General features: G+C 42.5%; 1 protein-coding gene and 1 non-coding gene across 2 annotated transcripts in view; both read right to left on the bottom strand.

Annotated features, from left to right (window-relative positions):
• LOC103121600 (aldehyde oxidase 4-like) overlaps positions 1-17392 on the bottom strand; it is a 73992-nt gene that overhangs the window by 52506 nt on the left and 4094 nt on the right. The window contains exons 3-10 of the mRNA XM_060184151.1: positions 16717-16843; positions 13520-13581; positions 7592-7675; positions 6896-6976; positions 5197-5341; positions 4869-4961; positions 2660-2811; positions 1666-1759 (exon numbers count right to left, since the gene is read on the bottom strand). Coding sequence (XP_060040134.1) covers positions 1666-1759; positions 2660-2811; positions 4869-4961; positions 5197-5341; positions 6896-6976; positions 7592-7675; positions 13520-13581; positions 16717-16843 — 838 coding nt within the window. The remainder of the gene's footprint in view (positions 1-1665; positions 1760-2659; positions 2812-4868; positions 4962-5196; positions 5342-6895; positions 6977-7591; positions 7676-13519; positions 13582-16716; positions 16844-17392) is intronic.
• LOC132536381 (U2 spliceosomal RNA) lies at positions 15787-15970 on the bottom strand. The gene has a single exon (XR_009547982.1). It is a non-coding gene; the product is annotated as a U2 spliceosomal RNA (small nuclear RNA).

Here is a 17392-nt window from a genome sequence, read left to right as displayed (position 1 = left end):
GTAGGGAAAATGACCTTGATCAGAATAAATGTAACAAGCTGATGATTCTGCACCGAGAAGCAGCTGTGACACCTCTGACGGGAGGGGAAGGCACAGGCTGGGAGCCAGATGAGGTCTTAGCATCAGCTCCCAAGCAGGGTTAACTCATGGAAGATTTGGGCCTCTGGTTTCTCACCTGTGGAATGACTAGACTGGACCAGGTAAGTCAACGAGTCTGGTTATTGTAGCTTACTATTTACCACTCACAAATTTTGACCTTGAAGAGTGTCAGCTACTTGGAAACAGCCTAGCACAGTGTAGGCCCACGAACAGGTACAATGTTATTTCTTTTTAAAAAAATTAAAAAAATTATTTATTTTACCTTTTGTTTCCCTTGTTGTTTTATTGTTGTAGTTATTATTATTGTTATTGATGTCATTGTAGTTGGATAGGACAGAGAGAAATGGAGAGAGGAGGGGAAGACAGAGAGGGGGAGAGAAAGATAGACACCTGCAGACCTGCTTCACCGATTGTGAAGCCACTCCCCTGCAGGTGTGGATCCGGGGGGCTCCAACCAGGATCCTTAGGCTGGTCCTTGCACTTTGTGCCATATGCACTTAACCCGCTGTGCTGCCGTCCGACTCCCACAATGTTATTTCTTAAACGGGAGAACTGAGGTCCAGAAATATCCCAGTGTTGAAGGTGGGACTGACCAAAGAGATGAAATATCTGCTATTTTTTCTCTTAACAGTTTACCTTTTTTTTTTTTTTTTTTTTACTTGATTGACACTTTAAAATATATGATTTTGATCATATAGAAGGTATCATACACCACTAACCTCCTAAATGATTTGGATTTGTTTTTGCAACACCTGGGCTTCACTCATGTGCAAGTCTGCTGCTTGCATGCTGACTTTTTTTATTCTTTTATTTTAGATACCGAGAGAGGAAGAGAGGGAGAGGAAGAGACACCACAGCAATGTTCCATGGTCTTGCACACAGCAAGGCTTGTGAGCTATCAATCTTATCATGTGAACTGTTGGTCTGTCTATCTATCTACCATGAGTTATCTATCATGTGAGCCATCAATCTATCATGTGATCTATCTATCTATCTATCTAATCTATCTATCATGTGAATTATCTATCATGTGAACTATCATGTAAGTGATCTATCTATCTATCTATCTATCTGTGTGAGCTATCAGTCTATCATGTGAGCTATCTATCTCTGGCCCCTGTTTTGCATTTGTCTTTATTTCCTTGAGCCTAAATAATTTTCCTTTAGCAAAAAGTCAAGCTATCTTTGAATAAAGAAAGAAGTCATAAATAAGATACCTTATAAACTTGAGTTTGTTTAAAATAAAAAGTCTTATCAGAAAAATGGATAACATGGATATCTCTCATTAATTTTCCCTTGGCAGTTTTGATCATACAGTTTTGACTGTGCATTAGTGTGGCTAGATAAGAAAAGTTTCCAGGTACAGTAGTTACTCTGACCTACAAAACAGACTCTATAGAGAACAGAATACTGGAATTCAGTTTCATTTGTACATTTGAGATGATGAGAGTACAGTCTCTGTATTTGCTGAGTCTGAGTCAGGTGTCCTTGGGTCCTATACAATTAGGCACTATACAATTAGCAATGAGAATTACAGGCAAGGATACCTGCCTGTTCATCTCTTACCTTTAGATGCCACATTGATGACAGCATTTCCTGCCGCTAAAATGGGATTTAGGTCAGAACAGTTAGGCCTGCTCACCACATGTCCTCCTAAAGTCTAAGTGAAAAAAGATGACATTAAAAAGGGCCGTGATACATTAATTCCCCTAGTAAAGAAATTGAAAAAGAAGAGCCATGTTTAGTTGTTACACAAAGGATTTTTTTCCCACCTGCGTGACTCTATCACTCTCACTGGCTATGTGTCTCTTTTCTTTCTTTTGAATGGAAAGTGAGAGAATAAGAGAGAAAGGGAGAAAGAGAGACACCAGCAGCACTTGTGATGACCCCCCTGCAGGTGACGATAATGGGCTTGGAATGGGTCCTTGCTCATGGTCATCTGGGGGCTCTACCAGCTGAGCCATTCTCCTCTGTTTCACAGAAAGATCTGGCAGAGATCTAAGGCAGCTAAACAGAGTCACATAATGTGAATCAGTATGAGATTCACACACACGACTTAGCCCAAGGTAGTGCTTGAGAAAACATCTATTTTTAAGAGAAGGTAGGAGAGGGAGAGGGGCGGGGAGAGGGAGAGGGAGGCGGAGGGAGAGGGGTTGAGGAAAGGGGGAGGAGGTAAGGGGTTGAAGAGGGAGAGGGGAGGGGAAGAGGGAGAGAGGGAGAGGGAGAGAGAGAGAGAGAGAGAGAGAGAGAGAAATATCAGAGTACTGCTCAGCTCTGATATATGGCAGTGCTGGAGACTGAACCTGGGACCTCAGACATGCAAGTCCTGTGTCCTAATGCAGAGCTATCTCCTCAGCCCTCTTCACACAATGAGGAGACAAAGCTTCTTTGAGAAGGTCTGAAAGTCCAATAACATGGGGTAAGGTGGAGACACGAGTCTGACTGAACACTAAAGAATTGGGGATGTGCTATGCTGCTGTGAAGAACTCTTATCTGCTACCCCAAATCTGTAGTGTGATTCCCTGCAACTTGGGCTTCACTCAAAGTCTAGAGAACATACCGCCATGTTTCTAATCTGTGCTCCAGCAAGAGTTCTCAGATGCTTCAGGAGAGCCCGGTAGGTCTTGGTTTTCTCCTTTGATTGTTCCGAAATGATAAAATGTAAAGCATCACTCAACCGTGCCAGGCTATTCCCTGCACCTATTATGACCCCTGAAAATAAGACAGTGGAATATGACCTCACAGTGAATTGTCACCAGACAGGGCTACTTGGAAACTGTCTTTCCAAATGTCCATTTTTTTTTTCCAGATTAGCTTAGAATGACCAAACCCCAAAGACAATTAAAGACATTTCTGGGCATTTGCTCTATTCTTAAATCTTAAGTGCCAATCTTTAGGGCATCTCAAGACATGTCAACCACAGATAACTGAAATTCACTACATGGTCAATTTCCAGTTGTACTGTTTTCCCGAGTAAATTGATTAAGTGTGAACATTTCAGCCAAGTCTATTAAGATTAATCCTACATGGAAGTGGACTTGAAGATTTGTATCACTCATGTGTCTTTCTTCATCAAGCATTCCTTTCCTTTCTTCTTCTTCTTTTTAAAGATTTACTTAGTTTTGTTTGTTTAAAAATTGATTTATCTGTTAATGAGACAGGGAGAGAAGAGAGAGAGAGAGAGAGAGAGAGAGAGAGAGAGAGCAGGAACCAGAGCATCACTCTGGCCTATGGGATGCCAGAAGTTGAGTTGTGAGACTTCACATTTCAAGGCTTCATTCACTGCACCACCTCCTGGGCCCCAGTTATCTCTTTCTGTAATTTCCTTCCTTCCTCCCTCCCTTCCTTCCTTCCTTCCTTCCTTCCTTCCTTCCTTCCTTCCTTTCTTTCTTTCTTTCTTTTTTTGCCTCCAGAGTTATCGCTGGGGCTCAGTGCCAGCACTATGAGTCCACTGCTCCTGGTGGCCATTTCACCCATTTTATTGGATAGGACAGAGAGAAATTGAAAGGGGAGGAGGGATCAAGAGGTAGAGAGACAGAGAGATATCTGCAGACCTGCTTTGACATTTGTGAAGCTTCCCCCTTGCAGATGGGGAGCCAGGGCTCAAACACCAGCCTCCTATAATTTCCGTATGGGTTCATTTTGTTTGCAGATGTGCTGGAATGCTTCTGAGTAGTGATGTCATCTACCTAGTTCATATATTTTTAGTATGGAAAGTGGTGCCTTCATGGAGTGTAAGAGTTATTCCCCCCCCCCTACTTTTTTCTTTTATACTTTGATAGGACAGAGAGAAATTGAGAAGGGAGAGGGAAATAGAGGGGGGGGGAGAAAGATACACACCTGCAGACCTGCTTCACCACTCATGAAGTGGAACCCCCTGCAGGTGAGTACCAGGGGCTTGAACCCAGGTCCTTGAACATGGTCATGCATGTGCTCTACTTGGTGTGCTACCACTTGACTTCCTTTTCTTTCTTTTCCTTTCCTCTCCTCCCCTCCCTTCTCTTTTCTTCCCCTTCCCTCCCTTCCCCTTTACTCCCCCCTCCTCTCCTTTCCTTTCCTCTTCTCTTTTCCTCTTCCTTTCTCCTTTCCTTCCTTCTTTCTTCCTTCCTTCCTTTCTTTCTTTTTTCTTTTTCTTCATTTCTTTGATAGAGGTGAGTGGCAACAGAAGGTGAAACACCTGTAGCACTGTTCCACCACTCTTGAAGTCCTCCACCGCCACCCCATCACAGGTGGAGACAGGGAGGCTTGAACTCAGGTCCTTCCACATGATAATGTACGTGCTCTACGGGGTGAACCATTCATTATCTAGGCTCCACATTTTTATTTTATTTTTTTTGAGGCTCCCTAGAAACAAGAAATGTGAAAGCACTTGGTACATGTGAAGAGTGTGAAAATATATAAGGTTGTCCACAGGTCAATTATTAAATCTGTAGCCCAGATACTGTGTGCGTGCGTGCCAGACGAGCCTGAGTGATTCAGGGAGTAATGTCTGGCAAGAACCTCTCCTACTAGATCACCACTAGCCTAAGCCATCTCACTCCATTAATCCTCCCTTAGCTGAACCACATGGCATCCTTGATCCGTGATGAATCTTAGGACAATGTAGTTCTCAGTGGCTGCGCTGAGTTGTTTAGTTTGAGCAAGTTCATGGGAGATATACAATAAATATCTTTGAATCAATGAAGTCAGATAATCTCTGAAACATTCCCCACATGTAACTGTTTAATCACCAGCTTGTTCCTATCTTACTTGAAAAAGAAGGTGCTTACCATCATCTGTGGTTTCCACAAAATGCAGTTCTGGAAGCCCGAGTGGAGAAATGAAAACCGGATAGTATTCGTCTCTGAATTTAATGTTGGGGCCTGGAGGAAAAAAGTATTGAAAGCAGTTAGACAATGACTGTGAGCAGATGCCACTTACTGGGATCCAGGTTGGAAACTGTGACACAGATGATCCATTTTCCAAAGAAGACAACCGAAACATTGTAAAGGACCATAGAGTATTTCAGTAATAAAAAATGAATTTATAAAGAAATTAAAGAGACACAGCTCTGGGTTACCCAGTCTAGACTTCAGAAACATGTCCCCAGACACCTACCCACTGTGGTGTTCCCCATGATGAGGGGGGCTTCGGGGTGAGTGGCTTTCAGCTCCAGAAGGTCATCTAGGGTTACAGGGGTAAACCAGATGGTCCTCTCCCCCTGGAATGTCAGCCTTCTCTTGTTTGGATTTTCTGCCATTCTCTGCAGAGGAGCAAAATCCACAGTCACACTATTCAGCAACATACATTTTTCTGGGTGTCTAAAGGATTCATTGGTTACTCCAGCTTTCTGAGGGGGAAGGCATAACTTCTAGAGACCAGGAGAGGGTAGTCATTATGAACTAGTGGGCAGCTACCTGGTTTGATAGGCTCAGTGGGGCCACCATTCAATAGACATTCTAATAGATGTTTGTCCCTCTGGATCTCTAGTAGCTTCTCTTTTTGTGAGATGTGTTGTGAAGAGGAGGCTGCATGCCACAGGAATCAAGGGGCTTGGCTTCCTGCTTTCACTTAGTCATATGCATGACTCAGAGGAGCCTCTTTTGGAGGATTAGGGTTTTCTAGGGGTCAGTAATTGCTTATAGGCAAATTATTCTTGAAAAAAATCCTATATTAAGGGCCAAGAGGTGGCACATCTGGTTAAGTGCACACATAACAGTGCACAAGGACACAGGTTCAAGCCTCTGGTCTCCACCTGCAGGGGGAAAGCTTCACAAGTGGTGAAGTAGGGCTGCTGGTATCTTTATGTCTCTTTCCATCTCTCTCCCCTCTCAATTTCTCTCCTCTCTCTCTATTCAATGATAAGTAAATAATAAAAAAAGATTTGAAAAAAATCCCATAAATCATCCGCCAGGCAGTGTGTGTGTGTGTGTGTGTGTGTGTAGACAGTGAAGCAGAGAGATAGAGAGAGTGAAAGAGACCACAGCATTCAAGCTTCCTTCAATATGGTGGTGGCGGGGTTCCCAGGAAGAAGATAAGATGGCAGGCACAACACAGTGTTTAGATTGCTCACTCGTTCACTCTCTTTCCTCCGAGTTGAAACCACATAGGTGATTTGTAAATTGCATTTTAGCCAGTATCCATCAGTTTTCTTTACTAGTCTGTCTGTCTCTTTCTTTTCCCTTTCTCCTTTTTCTTATCCCTTCCCTTCCCTTCCCTTTCCTTCCTTACATGGTTATCACTGGGGCTTGGTGCAGGCACTAAGAATCTAGTGCTCCTGGAGGTCATTTTTCCTATTTTTCATTGGACAGGACAGAGAGAGATGAGAGAGGAGGGGAAGACAGAGAGGGAGAGAGAAAGATAGACACCTGCAGACTTGCTTCACTGCCTGTGAAGTGACTCCCCTGAAGGTGGGGAACTGGGGTTCAAACCAGGATCCTTGTATGGATCCTTGAGTTTCCTACTATGTGAGCTTGATCCTGTATGTTACCTTCAGCCTGCCCCCTGGCCCCATTAATTTTCTCTAATGTCTGTCATCTATCTCACAGTGAAGCTGTGTGACCTTGGATAAGTCAACCATCCTCTCTGAGCCCAAGAACGTCAACAGAGGAGGTGGCAGCAGTGTCTCTGAGTCTAGGCAGCATCACTGTTTTTAACTTCAGACTTGTATGAACAAGTGCCCCAAAGTGGCGACCACTCCAGTGTCAGGTCACAGACATTCCCAACGTCTGGTGTCTGGACCTCAATAATTCCACGGTGCAACACAAGGTGGCCTGACCACACCATAGGAGGAGACGATGAAAGTGAAGCATCTTACTATCAGCTCAGGAGGAAATATAGGTTCCTGGGACGGATCCAGGGGCTGGAATTCATCTTCATTGTAGAGTTTGGTACATATCTCAAGAAAACAAAACAAAAGCAGTGAAATTTCAGAGTGAGTGACTTCAGAGAGAAGTTGTTAAGAGGGAAACTTCTGAGTCAGGGTCGATGCTTCTTCCACCCCCCAAGATGAAATGGAGGTGCCAGAGTCATGGGGTACCCCGAATGAGAGTCTTCCCACCCTGAGGGTATCGTGATGGCTTCTCTGCTAGAACTCTATCATGCATATATCTGCTAGACTCTATTATGCACCTCCTCTCGTGTCAGAAATTAGACTGTGAACATCAGGACAGGATCGAAGCTATGCCTGTGTGGCACAGATATAAAGATGCGCCATTGCTGGTGTCCCCTACAGTCCTCATGTGTGTAGTGAGGCTGGGGGTGGTGGTGAAGATACAGACATCAAAACTAAATGGTGGCATGGATATCTGTAATGGTTTTCAGCCTTCTGTGTTTCCAACCTAGTGCAAATCAGGGGTCTGGTAAGTTTTGGAACAATTTTCAAAGGTGAATTTAGGTTTGCGTCCTAAATTCACTTCCTTTGCACTCAATAAAGAGCATAAGGCATGAATACCTGTGTGTTTACGGGGGCTTTTCGGGCAGCTCCAACAAGAGAGGAATCCCAGGTACTCACTTTTTCTGGCTTATCTTCAAAAGACCTCTCTTCTTGTTCCATGCAACATTTTCCCGATCCTTTCATTTGACAAATGGTAGATTCCTAGGAATCAGTTAAAAACAAATTCAGTGTTGGGAGATTTAAACACCAACCCAAGTAGCCATTAGCACCTGCCCGCCCTCCAGGTGCTATGGAAGAAGTCAGAGTGCCTTTGACTTGAAGGACCGTGTGTACCTGTGCGTGTGCGCGCGCATGTGCGCATGTGAGTGCATGCGCATGTGAGTGCATGCGCGTGCATGTGTGCGCATGCGTGTGTATGTTTAGGGTCCACGTGTAGAGAAAGATCTGCTCCATAACTGGTAATTGCATTGCCAAGTGTGAAGATGAAAAGGCATAGGGAGATGAAAATTGCAGGGAGTGTGCAATCGTGTTCAAGACAGGGTCTTGTTAATGATATTACTCAGTGCTGAGAGAAGAAAGGGGCTAGAGGAGGCTGGGGCCAGCCAGCTAAGGTTTTCCGCTGCAAGTGAGATAAATGGAGGGTTGTTTTTTAAAGGTGTTATAATAAATATAATAATATAATAATATAATAAATATAATAATAAAAAGGAAGGAAGAAGGAAGAAAAAATGGCTCTTCTTTATCATAGAGGAGGTTGTGTTTATGTTTCATGAAGTCCTGTGAAGACAAGCTAGCAATTAGGCCTTTTTCCACCTTCCCTCCTTTCTTTTCCTTTTCCATTCCTCTCTCTCACCCTTCTCCTTTTCCCCTTTTTCTTTCTTCTTCCCTCCTCCTCTCTCTCTCCCTCCCTCCCTCTCTCCCTCGTACCCTTTCCTTCCTTCCTTCCTTCCTTCCTTCCTTCCTTCCTTCCTTCCTTCCTTCCTTCCTTCCTTCCTTCCTTCTTTCCGTGCTGAGTCTTTCATTCTAGATCCACCGAACATTGTAAATATGCAAAAGGTGAGGACAATATCTCACCCACAGGACGTGTTGCAGAGGCAACTGTTGCTACTTTTACTTGTAATTTTCTACAGAGTCAAGGAAAGATTTGGATTTTGTGACAACATAGGGGCTTGTGGGACCCAGTGTGAGCACAGCAAATATTTGCACGCGATAGATATTTTGTCTGTATCTATTGGTTTTGTTTTTTAAAAAATGGATAGTATTAGCCTGAGTCATATGAAACTACTGTTTTTTGGTGAGTCAGAAATAGAATATTGGTCATCCACATGGTTCAATACAAACAATGCCTTAACTATAATTTAAAATTAACTAGCTTCTAGTTTGTAAAATGTCATTACTGGCATAAAAGTAGTTCTTTTTCCCCTTTCCAAATCATTCGTGCACAATGAATTGATTTTGGTCATTCAAAATTACATAAAATTATTTTTTTCCATAAACAAGAGGTGCCAGGACCAGGAGATGGCTGGTAGAGCACCGGCTTCACCATGGTTGAGGCTTTGAGTTTGAGCCCTGGCACCGTGTTGGCAGCACCATGGACAGCACCAAGAACAACTCCATGGGTGATCAAGCAGCCATATGGTTCCTCTCCTACCTTTTCATCTCTTTTAGTCCTTCCCTTTCTCTCCTCCTCCTTCATCTATTCTCTCTCCTTTCTTTCTCTAAAATAATGAATGACAAAACCAGTCTGGGGGAGGATGTGGCTCACTGGGTATCATGCAGGTACAAAGATATGGATTTCACTCTTAGGCATCACCAAGACAAACAAATAAGCTACAAGAACATCTAGCTGAAATTGTGTTTCTAAATATATGTCTCCTCTTAACATTTAACTTTCAAAAACTTTAATATATCTCAAAGCTAGCCTTCCTTGCCACATACTACATCATTCTCCAAATTCCTTCAGCCTGTATGATTCCTTCATCTTTCAATTTTGAAGATAACTTGAATTCCTTTCTCACTACTTCCTTCCTCACCTTGAGATTCTGATAACCTCCTTTAGGAAAGTTAGCGTTTTGGATCCATACCCACCAAAACAGTTTAGGTCCTTGCTCCTTCATACATGGGAAGTTGTACAAATACATGCATCACCCTTAACAAGCCTTTCCAGGCTCATCATTTTTACAGACAGGTATCAAGAATATTTCCTTTGGGAATTATTGCTCTTACTGTATTAATCCTTTTTTGAGAACAGACAGCAATTAAATGCATTCATCAGCTTGAACTTTGAGTTTCTTGACCCAGAACAATCTTTTAACTCCTCTGTGCTCACATCAAGATCCTAGCTGAACTTAGCCTTCTTTTTTCTAGCTTAGGATTTTTCTTATTTGGAATATTTACTTAACCACTTTTATTACTTGGCTTAAGATATAGTTCAAAAGTCACCCCTTTTCCATTTTTTTAAAAAATTATATATCTTGTCTTTCCTTCCTGCTTGTGAATCCTCTTGAACATTCACTCAAAATTTACATATAATGTATACTGAACTAGGGGCTGGGTGGTGGCACACCTGGTTGAGTGCACATGTTACAATGCACAAGGACCCAGGTTTAAGCCCCCAGACCCCACCTGCAGAGGGAAGCTTTGTGAGTGGTGAAGTAGTGCTGCAAGTGTCTCTCTGTCTCTCTCCCTCCCTATTTCCACCTTCCCTCTTGATTACTGGCTGTCTCTATCCAATAAATAAGGATAGTAAAAAAAATTAAAATATATACTGAACTAAAATCTTGATTTCTAATTATACTTTTAAAATATTCCATTACTTACTTTAGTAAGAAATATAGAGAGGGGCTGGGTTGTGGCACAGCTGGTTGAGTGCACATGTTACAATGCATAAGGACCCAGGTTCAAGCCCACTAGTCCCCACTGGCAAGGGGAAAGTTTTGTGAATGGTGAGGCAGGGCTGCAGTTCTCTCTCTTTCCCTTTCTATCTTCCTCTTTCCCTGTTGATTTCTGGAGGTCTCTATCCCACAAATAAAGATAAAAAAGAAATATACAGAGACAGACAGGTACATGTGTACACACACACACACACACACACACCCCAGAGCACTGCTCAGTTCTGGTTTATGGTGGAACTGGGTATAGAACCTGGGGCCACAGAGCTACAGCTATGAAAGTCTTTTGCAGAGCCACTACACTATCTCCCCATTTCTTGAAATCATGGCCTTCTTAGGAAAGTGCCTAATTTAGACCTACAGGTAAAAATAAGAGTTGAAGATTTTTTAATTAATTAATTATTTTATTTATTTATTGGATAGGGACAGAGAGAAATTGTGGGGAGAGATAGTGAGGGAGAGAGACAGAGATACCTGTAGCCCTGCTCCACCACTTGTGAAGCTGCAGGTGGGGGAGTTAAAGATATTTTGGGGATAAAAAGCACCCCAACTCCTATGGACATCTAATTTTTGACAAGGGGGCCCAAACTATTAAATGAAGTAAGGAGAGTCTCCTCAACAAATGGTGTTGGGAAAATTGGGTTGAAACTTGCATAAATTTGAAACTGAACCACTACATTTCACCACACACAAAGGTAAATTGCAGGGAGGGAGTGGATATGTTTATGCAAAAGCCTCTCATGCCTGAGGCTCCAAAGTCCCAGGTTCAATCCCCCACACCACCATAAGCCAGAGCTGAGCAGTGCTCTGGTAAAAAAAAAAAAAAGAAAAGAAAAGAAACAAACAAAATAATAAACTCAAAATGGGTCAAAGACTTGGACGTTAGACCAGAAACTATCAAATACTTAGAGGAAAATATTGACAGCACTCTTTCCATGTAAGTTTTATAGGCATATTCAGTGACACAAGTCTAATTGCAATGAAGACAAAAACAAAAATAAATCAATGGGACTATGTCAAATTGAAAAGCATCTGCACAGCAAAAGAAACCAGCACCCAAACAAAGAGACTTCTTACATGATAGGAGAAGATTTAAAAAATATTTAATTTTTTTTTTTTTTTTTTTTTTTTTTTATAAAATCTTTTTTTTTATTTTATTTTATTTTATTTATTTATTCCCTTTTGTTGCCCTTGTTGTTTTATTGTTGTAGTTATTATTGTTGTTGTTGTTGGATAGGACAGAGAGAAATGGAGAGAGGAGGGGAAGACAGAGAGGGGGAGAGAAAGATAGACACCTGCAGACCTGCTTCACCGCCTGTGAAGCGACTCCCCTGCAGGTGGGGAGCCGGGGTTCGAACCGGGATCCTTATGCCGGTCCTTGTGCTTTGCGCCACCTGCGCTTAACCCACTGCGCTACAGCCGGACTCCCTATATTTAATTTTTTAATGAGAAAGATAAGAGGAGAGAGAGAAAGAACCAGACACCAGTCTGGTACATATGCTGCTGGGGATTGAACTTGGGACCTCATGCTTGAGCATCCAATGCTTTATCTACTGCACCACCTGCCAGACCATGAAAAGATTTTTTTTTAAGATTTATTTATTAATGAGAAAGATGGAGGGAGAGGAAGAACCAGACATCACTCTGGTATATATGCTGTTGGGGATTGAACTCCAGACCTCATGCTTGAGAGTCCAGTGCTTTATCCACTGTGCCATCTTCTGGACCACGAGAAGATCTTTACATACCATACAGTAGGAAAAAAAGGCCAAATATACACAAACATATAAATATATAAAGGGCTCACAAAACTCAGAAAAAAAAAAACTCATCCAAAAGTAAAGAGAGGATATGAACAGAATATTCACCAAAGAAGAGATCCAAAAGGCCAAAAGACATGTGATTGATTGTCAGAGACAAGTCATTGATTGTCAGAGAAATGCAAATAAAGACAACAATGAGATAACACTTCACTCCTTTGAGAACATCATACACCAGAAAAGATAGCAGCAACAAATTCTGGAGAGGTTGTGTATGTGTGAGGGGGTTATAGGAACCATTCTGCACTGCTGATAATAATTTAAATAGGTCCAACCCCTGTGTAGAGCAGTCTGGAGAATTCTCAGAAGGCTGGAAGTGGACCTACCCTATGACCTTGCAATTGCTCTCTTGGGGATACATCCTATATATATAATCACAACATACATCCTATATATAATCACAATAATATATATATGTATCCTAATATGTATTCTAATATATCCTAAGGAATCAAACACACCCATCCCAAAAGATCTGTGTATGTTTATGTTCTGCTATGTTCATAGCAGTACAAGTTGTAATAGCCAAAACCTGGAAGCAACCCAGGTGTTCAACAGCAGATGAGTGGCTGAGCAAGTTGTGGCCTATAAACACAATGGAATACTACTCAGCTATTAAAAATGGTGAATTTACCTTTTTCACCCCATCTTGGATGGAGCTTGAAGGAATCATGTTAAGTGAGATAAGTCAGAAACAAAAGGATGAATATGGGACAATCTCACTCATGGATAGAAGTGGAAACACAAAGTAGAACTTGGACTGGGTTTGGTGTATTGCACCACTCTGGAGATGGTGGTGGTGGTGGTAATGGTGCATGATACTGGAGGAGGACCTCAGCTGGGGGTAAGAGTCTTTTGTAGACAGCTGAGACATTTTACACATGGACCAATAACTGTATATACAGTAAACCATTAACCCCACCCCCCAGTTAGAAAAAAAGGAGGCACAAAAGAGGCATTCAACAACTTTCAGTGGTTAGAAATGTCAACATAGGGTTATTTTAGAGATTAGTGAATGCAGTAAATGATTCTAAGCAAAGGGTTATCAATGTGGTAGACCCACTGGCTACCTGTACGTTATAGTTATATATTTTTTATTAACTTTATTTATTTATTTATTGGATAGAGACAGCCATAAATCGAGATGGAAGGGGGTGAGAGATAAGGAGAGAGACAGAGAGAGACACCTGCAACAATGTTTCACTATATGCAAAGCTTTTCCCCTGCAGGGGCTTGAACTGTGCCTTGTAACATGTACTCCATCAGGTGCACCACCACCCAGCACCCCATAGTTACAAATTTGAGTGTGTATATAAAATATAATTTTAACTTACTGAACAGAATGTTTTTCCGCTTTCTATAATTGGTCTGTATCCAGTACAGCGACATAGATTACCTGATTAAGAAGAGATACAGTTTTAAGGCATAACATGGCAATATACTGATTACTACTTCATGATTTTAGCACAAGAACTATATGAGCCATTATATTGCTTTCTGTTTTCCAAGCCAGCAAAATGACCCACTTGAAATAGAGATGTTTTTCAACAATAGCTACTGTGGTTACATTTTCTTTAATTAAATTAATTAATCAATTTTTTTGCCTTCAGGGTCATTGCTAGAGCTTGGTGCTTGCACTAAGAATCCACTGCTTCTGGAGGCCATTTTTTCCCATTTTGTTGCCCTTGTTGTTGTTATTGTAATTGTTGCCACTGATGTTGTTGTTGGATAGGACAGAGAGAAATCGAGATAGGAGGGAGACAGAGGGGGGAGAGAAAGATAGACACCTGCAGACCTACTTCACTGCTTGTGAAGCGACGCCCTGCAGGTGGGGAGCCGGGGGCTCGAACCCAGATTATTAAGCCTGTCCTTTCGCTTTGTGCCACATGTGCTTAATCCTCTGCGCTACTATATGACCCACTGTAGTTACATTTTTTTACTGAAACACCACGAAGACCCCATCGTTTGGCCTAGTCAATTCTTCCTGCGTTACTTCCTGCTCTGCCCTATCTCCTATCACCTGCCACCCTGCTTTATCTCATATGTGGTCTTCTTTTAAATTCGGTGTAGAAGGGGCAGGTGGTGATGCACCTGGTTGAGCACACATGTTATAGTGTGAAAGGACCCCGGTTCGAGCCCCTGGTCCCCACCTGCAGGGGGAAAGCTTCATGAGTAGTGAAGCAGGGCTGCAGGTGTCTCTCTGTCTCTCTCCCTCTCTATCTTCCCCTCCCCTCTCAATTTCTGGCTGTCTCTATGCAATAAATAAACTCCGTGCAGTATCTTCTTCTTTAAATGTCCTCTTAAGAGAAAGTGCGCTACTCGTCATGGCTCTAGCTCCTGTCCCCATTCAGAGCTCTGCTGCTCACTGTGTGAATCTTAGTATGGATGGCTCTGGAGGAAGGCCCTTTCTGTGCATGCCTATCTTCCTCATCAGAACTGAAGTTTCTCAGATATAATTTTTATTAGTGAGTTCAAAATGGTTTACAAGGTTATAAGATTACAGGGCCTTTTTCACACTCTGCCCACCACCAAAACTTTGCACCGCCCCTGCCCCTGCCCCAGATCACCATCATAGTCTTAGAGACAGTTTGACTAGGTGGTGGTTGTTTTCTTTTTATTTTTTGCAAGTTCACATGTGTTGAAGAGTTTCCTGTTCCCAGCCTCCCTGATAGTTTTTATTAAAAATCCTACTGAGGGGGGTCGGGCGGTGGCGCAGTGGGTTGAGCGCATGTGGCGCAAAGCGCAGGGACCGGTGAGGATCCCGGTTCGAGCCCCCGGCTCTCCACCTGCAGGGGCGTCGTTTCACAGGCGGTGAAGCAGGTCTGCAGGTGTCTGTCTTTCTCTCCCCCTCTCTGTCTTCCCCTCCTCTCTCCATTTCTCTCTGTCCTATCCAACAACGAACAACATCTACAATGGCAATAATAATAACCACAATGAGGCTACAACAACAAAGGCAACAAAAAAAAGGGGGGGGGAAATGGCCTCCAGGAGCGGTGGATTCATGGTGCAGGCACCGAGCCCAGCAATAACCCTGGAGGAAAAAAAAATCCTACTGAGTTTTTTTTTTTCTAAGATTTAATTTATTTATAAGAAAGATAGGAGGAGAGAAAGAACTAGATATCACTCTGGCACATGTGCTGCCGGGGATTGTACTTGGGGCGTCATGCTTGAGAGTCCAAAGCTTTATCACTGCACCACTTCCGGGACCACTAAAATCCTACTGAGTTTTTACCTGTGCCTTCATGCTTGCCTTCATGTTTGCTTGGTTGGTGTTTTAACTGGGCATTATTATTATTTTTGCCTCTAGGGTTATCACTGGGGCTCGATGCCTGCACTACAAATCCACTGCTCCTGGAGGCCATCTTTTCCCTTTGTGTTGCCCTTGTTTATTGTTGTTGTTATTATTATTATTGTTATTGCTGTTGGATAGGACAGAGACAAATTGAGAGGGGGGAAGACAGAGAGGGGAAGAGAGAGAGACTCCTGCAGACCTGCTTCGTCACCTGTGAAGTGACACCCCTGCAGGTGGGGAGCTGGGGGCTCAAATCCTTATGCTGGTCCTTGCACTTAACACCATGTTGAAACTTACTTTTTTCCCCAGTGGGGGTGCATGGTTCCTGGAACTCCAGGTCAATGCGTGGAGTGGATGGAGCAAGCCCCTATTCTGACTCCCTGTTCCAAAAATCCATTTAATATATCGTCCTCGGATAGAGGAAGTATCAGATATTAAACTGATAAGAACAGATACTACACTTGATCTTAGCCAAGTATTACTGAGAAGTAATACTGGCATGTTTCTTTGTCTAGAATACCATACCCTCTGCTCCCTGCAGGACCCCAGGCTGTTCTTCATCACAACTCCCGTGCTCTGAGGCAGAGGTTTCATGAGTTGAGCAACAACCAGACCACAAACTGAGGGTAAGGGCCACATACACCTATCTGTAAACTCTGATGACCCTCACTCTTCCTGAAAGTCTGGAGGCTGTACAGGGTGACCAGAGAGTAAACTCCATATTTCTTATGACATCAAAGAAGTGTACCTGTCTAAAACATTTAGACAATGGCAAGTGTAGACAAGCTTTAAATACCACTATCTGCACTCTGATGTTTTCTTTCTGTGAGAACTATATTCTTCCATTTATATCGTGGCATTTACTCCTTGATATATACTCATTTAAAAAACACTGATATTTCTCCTGCTTGTTTGATGTTATGTATAACTGTCAATATAAACTGGATGGAGTTTTTGTGGTTGGCAACACCGGACACAGTCTCACTCTGAGACATAGCCTATGTCTTTTCTTTGGACTCTCTTACCTGGTGATAAGTGACTGAGATTGTAGTGATGCCAACTGTTGTGTCACCAGTGTCAAAATGAAGGCAGCACTTTTCTGGAAAGGACTTGGGTCAGGGAAATGCTAGAGAGGTCTACCTTGTGCTAAAGAAGCAACTAATTAGCATAAACCCCAAAGACACACCACCCCTCTCCATGGTCTTCAGCCACCATCGAACCCGTCCCATAGAGGCTCACCTCCAAGAGCTTCCATGATCTGCTCTGGGCTTGGCTCCAAGTGGTTCCTCAGCAGCGTGTAGATGGACATCACCATTCCTGGGCTGCAGAAGCCACACTGTGTGCCATGACACTTGGCTAGTCTTTCCTAGGAGGAAATTATTTATAATTTGTGCTTCTTATTTCCCTACCTTGGACAGCAGACTGGAACAAAATTTATCTGCCTAGCATCCCAGAAATAACTGCAGGTTGACAGATGCCACTTTGGGAGAAAAATACTTTCAATTCTTGAAACCATCTACATATAGATTTTTTTTTTTTTTCCTCACGCAAGGTATTAATGAAGTAATTTCACTCTTCAGATTTCTTCATCTGTGAAGTAGGAAGCATAGTTTAGAAGAACCAGCAAACTATTTTTGGAGTCATATTCATATGGTCCTTACTGCAGCTCAGTTACTATGTGACCTTGGTGACTTATTTGATTTTTCTTTATCATAAAAATTAGGATAATGTTGGTTTCTAGTTCATAGAACAGTTGTAAGGAGAAATGAATGAATAAGACCAAAAAGTCATTATGGATGGAAGACTTGTACTATCACGATCTAAATACAGTTTTAGAGGTAGTGAGGAAGGAAAGATTTTAAAAAGAAAGTCTTCTGTCTATATAATACTGCTTCTAAATCTTACCCTCAGTTCC

Source organism: Erinaceus europaeus, unplaced genomic scaffold, assembly GCF_950295315.1.
Source record: "Erinaceus europaeus unplaced genomic scaffold, mEriEur2.1 scaffold_612, whole genome shotgun sequence".
NCBI classification, from domain to species: domain Eukaryota; kingdom Metazoa; phylum Chordata; class Mammalia; order Eulipotyphla; family Erinaceidae; genus Erinaceus; species Erinaceus europaeus.
Note: the sequence above shows the minus strand (reverse complement) of the source record. Positions and strands in the feature narration are given on the sequence as shown.